This window comes from Vicia villosa, linkage group LG1 (assembly GCF_029867415.1).
Source record: "Vicia villosa cultivar HV-30 ecotype Madison, WI linkage group LG1, Vvil1.0, whole genome shotgun sequence".
In the NCBI taxonomy this organism is placed as follows: Eukaryota; Viridiplantae; Streptophyta; class Magnoliopsida; order Fabales; family Fabaceae; genus Vicia; species Vicia villosa.
The window spans coordinates 65,285,440-65,300,211 of NC_081180.1; the positions used below are offsets into that span (position 1 = coordinate 65,285,440).

The 14,772-nt window shown below is 32.3% G+C and overlaps 1 protein-coding gene and 1 long non-coding RNA gene across 2 annotated transcripts; both read right to left on the reverse strand.

The window, feature by feature from the left end:
- Positions 1-1,893: 1,893 nt before the first annotated feature.
- LOC131608095 (uncharacterized) lies at positions 1,894-5,087 on the reverse strand. The gene is made up of 3 exons (XR_009285499.1): positions 4,934-5,087; positions 2,394-4,830; positions 1,894-2,321 (listed from the first exon to the last, which is right to left on the reverse strand). It is a non-coding gene; the product is annotated as an uncharacterized LOC131608095 (long non-coding RNA).
- A 4,188-nt stretch (positions 5,088-9,275) lies between these two features.
- LOC131639968 (zinc finger protein GAI-ASSOCIATED FACTOR 1-like) lies at positions 9,276-12,554 on the reverse strand. Its single transcript, XM_058910390.1, has 4 exons — positions 12,015-12,554; positions 11,540-11,936; positions 11,199-11,443; positions 9,276-10,616 (listed from the first exon to the last, which is right to left on the reverse strand). The coding sequence occupies exons 1-4, from the start codon at positions 12,157-12,159 to the stop codon at positions 9,790-9,792; spliced, it is 1,614 nt and encodes a 537-aa protein (XP_058766373.1). The 5' UTR covers positions 12,160-12,554; the 3' UTR covers positions 9,276-9,789.
- Between the last annotated feature and the right edge of the window lie 2,218 nt (positions 12,555-14,772).

Sequence of the window (14,772 nt, forward strand, 5' to 3'; positions counted from 1 at the left end):
CTTGATCTAACTCAAGAAGGAGATAGTGTGGTATGATATTAACTCAAGAAGGAGATACAGTGCTTCATCCAAGAGGGCCACCTGAAGAAGTATGTCAAGGGCTACTCCACTCAAAGGCCATGAGTATCCAACTCTCGGGGGTGGGATACCTCGGAGAGTCCTAGGTCCAAGAAGAGAAAGAAACCAAGCAAGGTAGGCATTTAAAATTCTGGTCTTCAGATCTCAGATGTCCTAAGAGATGTCGAGACAGTGATCTCTGAATAACATACAATGGCCAAATATCCATGATTTAAAAACAATGCTGAAAAGTAATTACACACAGAATAGTTAGCCCAATTCGATGTACAACAACATCTACTTTGGGGCTACCAAGCCAGGAAGGAAATCCACTATTAGTAGTATCAATTCAAATTACAATGCAAACAACTTCCGCTTCACATGTAAACAACCTTTAGTTTACTGACTTCTCACTCAATCCCTACCCAATGCAACTTCTACCTAGAAAATTCCTAGATATGAGAAACCCCTCTCACTTCCAGTCACCGCAATGATGTATCACAATAACAATCCTAGTTACTAGTATTGATAGCTCTTCACCTTAATCTTCAATTACAAGAAATACTAGATTAAGAACCTCCTAATCAAGAATACTTGATCTTGCTTTAAAGTTTCGATCAAGAACAATAGCTTGAACCACAAGCGACACACACTTAGATGAATGAATCAACGATACCTAAGTGACACACATACATTCAATACTTAACAGCTTATGAATGCATGTCAGAACTTACAACTCAAAATCAGTCATACTCTTCTATCAAGATGATATTAGAGAGGCTCACAATAAACATACAAACCCTAACCTATTACACCGTAAGCTCTACCTTCAAACAGATGTGTAGTCCTTTATTTAAAGCACATATCTAGCATGGACTTGGGCTTTAAAACGCAGCAGGGAGATTGCTAGAAACCTGAATTCTTGTTCAACTGTATCGACTGACAGAATAGTCATTTCTGTTGTAGCTTTTGAAAGAGGAAACCTTGATCCCATAATCATTGAGCCAGTGACATGTATGTATGCATATGGTCTAATGTGAAGCCTAAGCCAGTTAGAAAATATAGGAGGACAAATTTTGGGGTGCAACATGTGAAGAAAGAGATAGTGAGAGAGAAGAGAATGAGAGAGAGAGAATTGAAGACGGGAATAATATTTTACACTACTATTAATGAGGATGTCTCAAAGACATTTACACAAACATTATAAAATAATTAGGGCACATAACACACAATCCAAAAGCAACAAAAATTAAAAAGTTGCGCTTGTAGTCGGTTACATAAAAGTGTAACCGGTTACTGCGAATATGTAATCCGTTACGCCAATTGCAGAAACATTTTTTTCTCCTTCCAAATGTGTTTTTTACTAAGCTGTAACTGATTACACCCGTGTTAATCGGTTACTTGAATTACTTACTTTACATTTAAAAAAAATCATTTCATTAACTTATTGGTCCATGGTGTAAGTTCATACAATAATAAGTTATAAAAATAATTTAATTATATGTAGTTAATTAGTTTAACTTGATAGATTTAAATGACTATATATATAGCTTGAAGTCTAATAATTTTAAATATATAAGCTTTTTCAAATACTCTAAACTGTTTATTTTTATAAATAAATAAATCTAACTTACTTGACTTGAGTCTCAAGTAAACTCAAACATAAACGTTAGTCAATCAAGATGATATATTTTCACTCCCCATAGTGCAAAATATAATACTCATGTAAAAACTTGTGCATAAAACAAATCTAAATAAAATCTTTCAACTTCCGTTTATAATAAAAATTAAATTCAAAGTCAATGAAGTATCTTTCTCTCATATTACATGCTTCATTTGAAACATTTACTTGTGTTAAATTATTGATCTCTTCATATTAATGAAATATTAATTTGTTTTTTAATTTCTTCATATTCTCAATGATATATTAATGTTTTTATAAACAACATTCTTATTCATGTATTTCGATTCATAATAATATTAATTACCAAAAAAAAATCTATAAAAGTGTTTTTTAATTCCCGTTAGATCGCCGAAAGCTCTAGAAGGATAATGATGAACACAGATCGGTTCCGGACAAACATAAACCCTCTTCCTAACTTCCTTACTCGACCTCTGCCTCAGTTTCCACGGCAGGTTATGATCTCTCCTATGAAGTTGAAGATTCTGATCCCTCTGAAAACCTTTGTTGCATATTTCACACACAAATCTATTCGTCGCTAACAGAGTAGTCGGAGACAAAGCTATCACCTATGCTTCCGGATCTTCAACAATAAAAATAATATTAATTACCAAAAAAATCTATAAAACAAAATTAATATATAATTTATATATACCTGGCATTTCTGGGAGGTTTCGTTTTTTCTTAGTGGGGTTTGGAGGGGTTGTTTGGTTGTTATGGTTATTGTTATTATTGTTACCGGAGGAAGAGATGCTAGCTGATCCTCCTGAAGGTGTAGAAACATTGTCTAAATCAACCATCGGAACAAAACTAAACTAAACCTACCTATAGGTGAAAAGCTTGAACAACAATCTTTGTACAAAGAAGGAAAAAATTTAGATGCATTAACAACACAATCTCACACAGGAACTTTTTGATTTTTTTTAGGGTTTCTATTTTTTTTCTTCTGAGCTTTTGGTTTGTTTTTCTCTTTATCTTTATCTATATCCACCGGTCAACCTGCTAAGGTTTTTAATTTTTAATTTTATTTATTTTACGTTACCTTCATGAATCTGAATCGCCATAGGAATGTAGGCTTTGGCAATCTGGAGAGATCCAAGGCAGAATAAATAATATGATAACCAATAAGTGAAGAAAGCCACATGCTCCTCGTCAGAGACTTCATCCGAATCCTTATCTTGGTGATCCTGGATGTACTTGGTTATAGTGGCAATGCTGAAATTAAATTCCATTTGAGTCGAAAGAGTGGGGTCGAAGACTTCCCCCAAAGGCGAAAGTCCTGTAATGGCAGCCACGTCGAAGAGAGTGGGAGTCATCATCCCACAAGGGAAGTGGAAGGTGTTGGTTGAACCCTCCTAGAAGAAGATTGAGGCAAGCAGCATGCAAGGTTCACCCTGTGAGTAGTCCTTGACAGCTAAATAGCGTCGAAGATTCTCAATTCTTCCCACATTTGTTGTTTTTTTGCTTGAACTTTGTCAAGCCAAGCTAGAAAATCTTTGTTGCCTGGAGGAGGAGTCGAACGAAAAACTCTCATAGAAGGATCCATAAACTTTAGTTCCAATTGGAGGTTCTTTTCAAATGCTACAGGCATGGTAGACGAGAAAGCAGGAAAGAATTTTTGGACCATTTTGGGGTGTGAGCGATGATCTGGGTATGGGCCTGAGAAGGCCAAAAGTTTATCAGCAGCTTGAAACGGTATTAGCATTTGGCTTTTCCAAATGGTAACCTTAGCCTCATTAGCAAAAGTTTGAGGAACAAACTCCAAGCCTTTCTCTTCATCTTCACGAGAGATAATGGTCGCCAATGAGTTAGATCCAGTGTCGCAAACGGTAGTGTTGGTAGCCATGGTTGATAGTAAGAAAGTTTTTAGGATCAAAAAGAAAACTGGTACTGAAAAAACGAAGAAGAAGAAAATGAGGTTGAAAGATAAGGAGAAGGAAGGTTTTTATAGGGGGAGATTCTATGTGTGACGTCAGCAAGGGGTGAGATTTGGAAAGCAAACGTCGTTTCAGAAAATTGTCTTGGAAAATGAAGTAAAGAAGTGGGAGAAACAGTTAATAGCCCACTACCTAGGATTTAGGTAATGATTAATGTGTTGGGAATTGTAACGTAATTATGGCGTTGGCAGAGTTTGAAAGTCGAAATACTGACGAATTCAAAATGCCATCTTCTCTCCTTCCCTATTTTCAGTCGAAAGTGGCCTTTTGGGGGGCAATTTGTTACCCTAAGATTTCGACTTTCTATTTTGGGTTGGCATTTAAATAATGGGAGAAGGAAAGTACAAGTTTAGTCGAAGACTAAGGAAGCATTTCTTCTTGTTCTGAAGGGGACTTAGCGATATAAAAGAATTGAGAACTTTGTCAAAATAGTGGGTCAAAGTTGAAAGTTTAAGAGGTTAAAAGAAACGGTTCTGGACAGTTTTCTCGTCAGAATACGTGGAGTCTTCTCAAAGAAAATGTTGCATGGTTGGGACACGTGGCGACGTATTATTAGTCGACTGTTAGGACAGTTTGTTTCAGAATTTCTATTTAAGCAAATTTATGTCAGTAGTTTAAGGGTCCGCATTTCTACATCACAAAAGACAAAACTCAATCTCTGCACACAAAATGAGAAACGAGTGTAATTTTCTAGAAATGTACGTATGCGTACCAGATTAATTATTATGCAATCATTTTAATATTCCAGTTTGTCTTTCACATATATTTATTGCTTTCTTTTAGTGCCTTTATTTCAGTCAAGTTTTATATTCTGCGTTATTTCTTTCATTTACTTTCAAGTCTTCCGCATTTAATACAAATCAAAGTTACACGAAACAAGAACATAGCAATAAGTCCTGAGATTTACTAGTTGATTCTGTAAAATAACCTTTAAAAAAGAAACTAGCGTTTGTTTACCGAATTTCTGGATAAACAGTTACACATTTAGGACAAATTAGTTATGTCTCCATACTTGATGTGGATAGAGAGATTTGAAATTGTGGCAACGTGGGCTACCTCTCTCCTCTTCCTCTTCACGACTTCTTCCCCTCGTACATGGAGATCTCCGTTTCGCTTTCACAAGAACTCTCCTATTTAAACCCTTTATATCTGAAACTATACAAATAAACAAATATTATACACAAAAACAAACAATTCTATAAAAGCATTTTTGCATAACATGGTGTAAATGATATTATGGGGAATGAAGTTTACTTACATGAATAAATTTGAGAGGCATCATTAATGTTCCTTGCTAATGCCATGGATGAAAAATCCAACATACAGAAAAAAAGAACTAAAAAAATTAGTGAACATTTCTTTAAAGCCATTATTTTTCCTAGCTTATTTCACAATGAACTCGTCACATGCTATTAGTTTATATAATCCAAAATCGATGGCTGCTTGACTTTTCAAAGCTTAACGTGTTGACTGAGTATTTTTTAAATATTAATTCCTAGTATTTACTAGTGGTGTAGATTTGTATACTTATCCAGTCAAATAATAATAAATAGTAGTAATTAATTGTAGAGAGTTATCCACTAATTTTATAAAATGTTTGTATAAAATATTGTTGTAGAAATTTGGCTACCACTATAACTCGATCACATCTTCTCACAATCACAAATGTTAATCTTGCAAAAAATAAGACGTTAACTAAACCTGAGGCGTGTATGAACACTGTCCTTAAGGATTTATCCGCCTCATAAGCGCAAATTCCCCAGGATTCAACAGGTTCTTCTCAGATTCTCATTATCAATATGAGGTACCAGAACAACAAGAAATACTTTTTTAAAAGACTGGAAGATGTAACCAGAAAATTAAAAGAAAATAAAGTATAAAGAGATTTTTCCAATTAACACGTTAAGTGTTTTTATTTTTTCTACTATATCCAAAAGTAAAAGTGTAGGTATATATAAGAGAGGGAGAAAAATAGTGTTCAATGACTTGATTAAATTAAGTCATCATTATAATAAATTCATTATTGACCACATTAATTTTAATAAAAAAAATATTAATAATTTTCTTTGAAAATATATTTTCATATTTGTTACTTAAAATTTGAGACAAAAATTATTTAAAACTTTTGAAATATTATCAAAATTTACAACAATCCCCCACATATTTTAAAAGTTTTAAATAATTGGTTTAATGAAAAATAAAGGAAAAGAAAACTAACAATCATAAAAACAATTATTTTATGCACTTAATCATATTAAATTATAATTACTATTTTTTCTTTTTAATACTCACTTAAATGATCAACTCAGTTACAAAACAGTCAAAAACTTATTCTAACGATTTTTTTTATTTACAGAAGAACAAATATAATTAGTCTACATGAAGTTCTATGGAACAATTTATTCATCATATAAAATATATATTCATTTTAAAAACAATTATATATTAGTACATGTAAGCTATCTTCTCTACAAATTTCTTTCCATTTTATAAAAGACATAAAAGGACAAAACAAATATATGCATCTAAAATACATATAATGTAAATTTAATTATTAAAATAATATTATTGGTTATCAGTTAAATTTTTCATAAAATAAAAAGAAGATAAAATGGTGTACGTTAATAAATGACACAATTAGTGCTACGCTATAACAAGAGTATGATAGTTGCATATCGATAACATGATATCACTGCTCCAGATCATGATATAATGTTTATCTTTATAAATCTCTTTCCGTGGTCATCTTTGAAATCAGAGTTTGATTAATATAAAATAAATCCTTAAGATTGTTGTAGAAATTTGGCTACCACTATAACTCGATCACATCTTCTCACAATCACAAATGTTAATCCTGCAAAAAATAAGACGTTAACTAAACCTGAGGCGTGTATGAACACTGTCCTTAAGGATTTATCCGCCTCATAAGCGCAAATCCCCCAGGATTCAACAGGTTCTTCTCAGATTCTCATTATCAATCTGAGGTACCAGAACAACAAGAAATACTTTTTTAAATGACTGGAAGATGTAACCAGACAATTAAAAGAAAATGAAGTATAAAGAGATTTTTCCAATTAACACGTTAAGTGCTTTTATTTTTTCTACTATATCCAAAAGTAAAAGTGTAGGTATATATAAGAGAGGGAGAAAAATAGTGTTCAATGACTTGGACTAAATCAAGTCATCATTATAATAAATTCATTATTGACCACATTAATTTTAATAAAAAAAATATTAATAATTTTCTTTGAAAATATATTTTCATGTTTGTTACTTAAAATTTGAGACAAAAATTATTTAAAACTTTTGAAATATTATCAAAACTTACAACAGTCCCCCACATATTTCAAAAGTTTTAAATAATTGGTTTAATGAAAAATAAAGGAAAAGAAAACGGACAATCATAAAAACAATTATTTTATGCACTTAATCATATTAAATTATAATTACTATTTTTTCTTTTTAATACTTACTTAAATGATCAACTCAGTTACAAAACAATCAAAAACTTATTCTAACGATTTTTTTTTTACAGAAGAACAAATATAATTAGTCTACACAAAGTTCTATGGAACAATTTATTCATCCTATAAAATATATATTTATTTTAAAAACAATTATATATAATATACATTTATTTTAAAAACAATTATATATTAGTACATGTAAGCTATCTTCTTTACAAATTTCTTTCCATTTTATAAAAGACATAAAAGGACAAAACAAATATATGCATCTAAAATACATATAATGCAAATTTAATTATTAAAATAATATTATTGGTTATCAGTTAAATTTTTCATAAAATAAAAAGAAGATAAAATGGTGTACGTTAATAATTGACACAATTAGTGCTACGCCATAACAAGAGTATGATAGTTGCATATCGATAACATGATATCACTGCTCCAGATCATGAATAATGTTTATCTTTATAAATCTCTTTCCGTGATCATCTTTGAAATCAGAGTTTGATTAATATAAAATAAATCCTTAAGATTGTTGTAGAAATTTGGCTACCACTATAACTCAATCACATCTTCTCACAATCACAAATGTTAATCCTGCAAAAAATAAGACGTTAACTAAACCTGAGGCGTGTATGAACACTGTCCTTAAGGATTTATCCGCCTCATAAGCACAAATCCCCCAGGATTCAACAAGTTCTTCTTAGATTCTCATTATCAATCTGAGGTACCTGAACAACAAGAAATACTTTTTTAAATGACTGGAAGATGTAACCAGAAAATTAAAAGAAAATAAAGTATAAAGAGATTTTTCCAATTAACACGTTAAGTGTTTTTATTTTTTCTACTATATACAAAAGTAAAAGTGTAGGTATATATAAGAGAGGGAGAAAAATAGTGTTCAATGACTTGGACTAAATCAAGTCATCATTATAATAAATTCATTATTGACCACATTAATTTTAATAAAAAAAATATTAATAATTTTCTTTGAAAATATATTTTCATATTTGTCACTTAAAATTTGAGACAAAAATTATTTAAAACTTTTGAAATATTATCAAAATTTACAACAAATATTTATAAAAATACTTTGGTCCCTCACAAAAACTACTGAATTTAAATTAATCATTTAAAAAAACTCAATATAATCCCTTACAAAATTTAAATTTAAATAGTTCATATTAGTCTCTGTTTTAATATTTTTTTATTAAAAAACCATTTCATCAAATTATATGGTTCATGGTGTAAGTCTATACAATAATAAGTTATAAAAATAATATATTTATATTTAATTATATTTAATTAATTAGTTTAACTTGGTAGATTTAAATGACTATATATAGCTTGAAGTCTAATATTTGTAATTATATAAGCCTTTTCAAATACTCTGACCTGTTTATTTTTATAAAAAAAATCTAACTTACTTGACTTGAGTCTCAAGTAAACTCAAACATAAACGTTAGTCAATCAAGATGATATATTTTCACTCCCCATAGTGCAAAATATAATACTCATGTAAATACTTGTGCATAAAACAAATCCAAATAAAATCTTTCAACTGCCGTTTATAATAAAAACTAAATTCAAAGTCAATGAAGTATCTTTCTCTCATATTACATGCTTCATTTGAAACATTTACTTGTGTTAAATTATTGATCTCTTCATATTAATGAAATATTAATTTATTTTTTTAATTTCTTCATATTATCAATGATATATTAATGTTTTTATTAATATTCTTATTTCATGTATTTCGATTCATAAAAATATTTTAATAAAATACTTAAACACTACTATATACATATTCAAACAAAATTCAACTACTTTCATTTTATTTATTGCTATCATACTTAGAATATTCCTTAATGTAACAACCAATTCTCTTGCAAAATTAAATTTTAAAAAAATAACAATTTCATAATAATTGAGACTAGAAGGAGTAGTTCAAAATTTTACTTCTCAAATGGGTTTGGTTACTAATGCAACTTGGCTACTAAATAAAGCTATGCCTAAAGTAGGAATAGTTTGAGAATTTTCTATCTTGAAAAGAATATAGAATAATTACAATTTATAACATTTACGAAGAGCATTAATTCTTGCTAAAATTCAATCACGCATTAACTACCAAACTATGGGCAAAAGTAGAAATTCACATTGTGACAATAATTCCAACAACATCCAATGAAAACTTTTACTACTCTACTACTAGCATCCTAATTTATACCTACAGCTACGGACCAAACCAACCATCTGAAGCAATACATGATTTGATCAAAACTGTCCAAGAAACCAAAAACAAGACCGTGATCTTCAAACGACCCACTGTCGCTAAAACCTACGACAACCATATGCAAATGATGCACATACCCTTAATTTCTTACACAGGTTGTGTTGTCCAAACCAAGCATATTGTACCTGTGCCCTTGTTAAGGCCATATTTTCGTTTCCTTAAATGTATAGTCTTTTTTTTTGGGGGGAGGGGCAAGACAATTCAAAAAGACCCCATTTGCACATTGTTTGCATTGATCCATAGTTGTTGGTTGCATACTAATATATGCATTGCAATTTCAGAATATTCATATTCATAGACAACAAATGTAACTTTACAGCCAAAAATTTAGTAGTTGTTTTTGGAGCGAAAGTATCATGAGCTTCTACCAATATCTTTGCCGGAGTATTCTCCGTTACCGAAAGATGCGGCTGCTGTAGTAACATCCAAACCGCTGCTGCCGCCGATTGATGTGATAAGTGCTGACAAGCCTCCACCGGCGCTGCCGCCTGCAGCCATCCCCAATCCTAGAAAGTCGAGAGTTGTTTGCTTAGGACCAAACAATGACGGAGTCCCCAACATCAATTCCTTTAGTCCAGAGTCACTGTCACATGGAAGACCTAGTCCAAGTCCAGCGTGGACTAAACCAGCACTCTCCTGTTCCACTTGGCCGAGACCCCAATGAAGGCTATCTTGCTGACCTGTTGAAGTGGAAGCGGAAGACGACACGATTCCAAGCCCGCGAAGCAAAGAGGCATTTGTTGCTGCAGCACCCATTTGAGCAGCTTTCTGAAGTAATGCAGTAGCTGACATAGCAGGCGGCTGATGTGTAGGCACGTACTGGCGGCACTCCTGGCCACCTGTTCCAAAAATGGATGATCCGTGATTGGAAGAGAGGCAAAGGGATATGGCCTCGGACGGTGGAGGAGTTGAGAAATCAGTAGGGCGAACATCTGGAACTCCCATGGACCTAATTAAATCAGTGAATGCTGGTGTTTGAGATTGTAGACTCGCAGAAGTTGAAGCTGTTGAAGATGCAAACAAACTTGCAAACACACCGCTGCTAGTAGAAGGACGACCATTGCTTGTTGAGCTAGTACTGCTGCTACTACCACTCGCATTTAAAGTAGTAGTAGCAACGACAACTGGTTGTGGTTGTGGTTGTGTCTCCTCTATGATTTGAGGCGGATTTTCTGGTAAATCTGCACAAACCAAAATAGTCTAAAGCAAAGCAAAGCAAACAAAGCATGAACAGAGCAATGGTGTTATTTTAAATTATAATTATGAACTAATACAAAAAAGAAGGAACAAAAGCAGCCACTCATAACACATAGACAGGGAAAGTTGGTTCCTTTCTTTAATGTTACACTAAAGTGAAGAACAAAAACAATAGTTTTTTCTACCCATGAAAACAAATCTTCTTTCTTTTTTTGCTTTTGAGATCTTTGTAGTTTTTTTTGTCAACCAATACATAATGTTCTATCAAACAATCTCAAAAACACCTTTTTAAGGGATTAATTTTCATTACTTAATTAGTAGCATCCCCGAATCTCAGATCACTTGATCTTGTTCTCACAAACACAAGTCACAACAAAAACTATTCTCACTAACACAAGTCACAACAAAAACAATAGCAGACAAAAAATACTAAACACCAAGATCACACATATACAAACAACAACACCACCAAAAAAACAAAACTTTGAATTTGTTATCAAGTTTTAACCACATCAAACAAGACAAAAAAATCACTTTTTTTCCTGATTCAATAAAAATATTTTTACCTAGCTTCTGAGTCTCCAAAGCAGAGGACACACCACTGTTTGACTGAGGAGTCGTTGCTACTGCCGCTGTGGTAGTACTAGTCACCACCGGCAACGGAGGCGGCGGCGGTGGAGGCAATGAATCTCCAGTCAAAACCTTAGAATCAGATTCTGAACTAGCTTTCACAACAGTTTGAGTCTGCGATTTCGCATTTTCCTCTGCCAACGCATCACAAAAAGCTCTATGCGTTATGAAACTATCCCTCCTTCAAAATCACAGACAAAATTTCAATAACAAATTAAAAAATAAAATAAAAAAAGCAACAGATTCCAAAAATGAAATTAATAAAAGAAAAAAGAACCTGGAAAAAACGGTTCCACAATCGCATTTATACTCTCTAGAACCACAAACTTTAGAGTGCGCTTTCCAATCCGATTGAACAGCATATTTCTTAGAACACTTATCGCATTTCCACTTCTTCTCACCGTGTTTTCTACAAAAGTGCTTTTTAATCCCCGTTAGATCGCCCAAAGCTCTAGAAGGATCATGATGAACACAGCTCGGTTCCGGACAAACATAAACCCTCTTCCTAACTTCCTTACTCGACCTCTGCCTCAGTTTCCACGGCAGATTATGACCTCTCCTATGAAGTTGAAGATTCTGATCCCTCTGAAAACCTTTGTTGCATATTTCACACACAAATCTATTCGTCGCTAACAGAGTCGTCGGAGACAAAGCTATCACCTCTGCTTCCGGATCTTCAACAATAAAAGAAATAATATTAATTACCAAAAAAAAAATCTATAAAACAAAATTAATATATCATTTATATATACCTGGCATTCCTGGGAGGTTTCGTTTTTTCTTAGTGGGTTTTGGAGGGGTTGTTTGGTTGTTATGGTTATTGTTATTATTGTTACCAGAGGAAGAGATGCTAGCTTCTCCTCCGGAAGGTGTAGAAACATTGTCTAAATCAACCATCGGAACTAAGCTAAACTAAACCTACCTATAGGTGAAAAGCTTGAACAACAATCTTTGTACAAAGAGGGAAAAATCTTAGATGCATTAACAACACAATCCTCACACAGGAACTTTTTGATTTTTTTTTAGGGTTTCTATATTTTTTTTTTTTGCTTCTGAGTTTTGTTTTGTTTTGTTTTTCTCTTTATCTTTATCTATATCCACCGGTCAACCTGCTAAGGTTTTTATTTTTTAATTTTTTTTAATTTGTTTATTTTACGTTACCTCGTTACGCTCATTTACCCACACCAACTACCACAACTCCAATAATGCTTCTTCTTCTCTCTCAAAAAATTTTAGAATCCAAAAACCCGTTGACAAATAACACCTTTTCTCACTAAACCCTGATTAGAGTTCACGCGTCTTGATTAGTAGTGTTAATGAAATGGTTAATTTTTGTGGACTGGGTCGTGGGAGAAAAATGGAAGGGGTTGTGGTGTCTAAATATGTATGCTCCACTTGTCGAGGCAAAAGGTACAGTGAAGAAAGGACGAGTGATTAATAAGGGGAGTTTGTCGTTTAGCGCGGTGAGTCTTTGTATTGGTTTGAATCCGTATTTCTGTAGAAACCGACAAAGACAGACAGACACCACCACCATTATAGACTGTGGTACTGATTTAGTGTATACTACGAAGGAGTAATTAAATATGAGTATTTCTTTTGATAGAAAAGTAAATGGGAAAGTTAGTGATGCGGTTTTTGATCAAATTTAGAGGTAAAATAATTTTATAGTACAATCTAGAGATAAGTTTATTGGGTTTAATTTTGTCTTAAAAATTGGAATAATTTAGTAAGATTTTGAGTATTTAAGTTATAATTATAATTTTTCAATTAACAAAAATATTATGAAGACACGGTAAAATTATAAATTTTAGATAAAACATTATTTAGAATATATTAAAAATAATAAAATATGGAAATTAACAATTGTAGTAAAAACATATAAATAATATAAAAAGAAATTAAATTAAGTGTCTTTATAAAAAGTAAATGCAACAAATAATATATTATTGTTTTGGGCCGGTTAAATGTACAGTAAAAAAGACTAGCCTATTATTCCAAAGAAAGTTCAATAGTTATATGATCCAAATATATCAAAAGTATATTTGTTACTACATATGTAGGATTCAAAGTACACACTCTTTATATTTCACTTTACTTTTTTTTCGGACTCAATCACTAACTTTAGTGTTTGAGTGTTAACCTTACAAATCAATCTCTGTGATCCACCACACCAGGAGTCCAACATCATAATTCAAGCATAATTTTGATTTTGATCCGGAACACATAGCGTTTGTGAGAATCAAGTATTGATTTTTGCGAAACTCTACGATCAAATCATATTTGATCCAAATCCAAACCACTGAAACAATATCCTCTAATGGAAAAGATAGATCTCAACTTTGACTTACCGCACTCCTCTAAATTGTCTGATTAGGAGTTGTCGCATATTTTTGTTGTCGATGAGATCGGGGAGGCATCACCTAAGAATACCTTCTCGTGAATATATGTGTTTACATGTACCGTCAAGGTGATCTAAAGTGATGAAGTTTGATTTTGATGATGACAACACTTGATATTCAATAATATTTGGTGAAGTCATTCTCCCTTGAATATAACTCGAGCGATCGAAGATGCTCTCAAGTACTAAAATATTTATCAATATATCCTTTAGAAGATGATCTTGCTCAGAAGCCTATAATACTTACATTAAACATCAAGTCATCTCATTGAAGTCAACATTGTCATCCAACGATGTTCAAATGAAGACTTTTATTTTAAGTTTATATGATTATTTGATCTCTCAACTCCCTGATGATGATTGATGATAATTGATCGCGACTTTACGTGTCTATAAATCTGATAACTGCAAGCGCACAGTCGTGTCGTGTAGTTTTAAAAGATATCGAATCCACAGGGACTATGAATCGATCTACCGTTATCTAAGGTTACTATGTAAAGCTAGGAGTACAAAAATTTCGATTGTTCCTAAGGGAAAGTGATTGTGAGAAAATAAAGAATAATAATAAAAGACAGGTATCAGTATGTATTTCGTTTAACTAAAGGTAATCCGAAGGTTCATTGGCTTTTGCATAATTAAATTAAAAATCTTTACTAATTCCAATTGATTAAAAATCCTCGTCTCAAACTTTCGCTCTGTTGATTCAGACTACCATCCTAATCCTAATGTACGCTTTCGCCATCCCATTAGATTTTAGAAGAGCTTTTTGGAAACAATGTAATTAATAAAATGCCTATTTTACGAGGTTGTTATCTATTTAAAACTCCTAATCTCAAACTTTCGCTCTGTTGACTCGGAGCAAGCTAATACCCCTAACGTACGCTTTCGCCATCCCGCTCGAGTGTAAAAACAATTTTTGAAAATAAATAAGTTCCAATTAGTTTTAATACGCTTTCGCCATCCTTAAAACTAATGTCCTATGTCTACTATCCAGTTAAAGATCTCAAACTTTCGCTCTATTGATTTTAACCTTTGACCGTCCTAATCCCTCAAACTTTCGCTCTATTGGTTTTAAGACTTACTAATTAAACTAGACATATAAACCAAAAATA

Excerpts from the sequence above, each read along its gene's own strand:
- LOC131639968 (XM_058910390.1), bottom strand. The coding sequence starts at position 12,159 with ATGGTTGATTTAGACAATGTTTCTACACCTTCCGGAGGAGAAGCTAGC. Across the intron at positions 11,937-12,014 it reads AAACCTCCCAGGAATGCCAG|ATCCGGAAGCAGAGGTGATA; the intron begins GTATATATAAAT and ends TTATTGTTGAAG. Across the intron at positions 10,617-11,198 it reads TTTGGAGACTCAGAAGCTAG|ATTTACCAGAAAATCCGCCT; the intron begins GTAAAAATATTT and ends TGGTTTGTGCAG.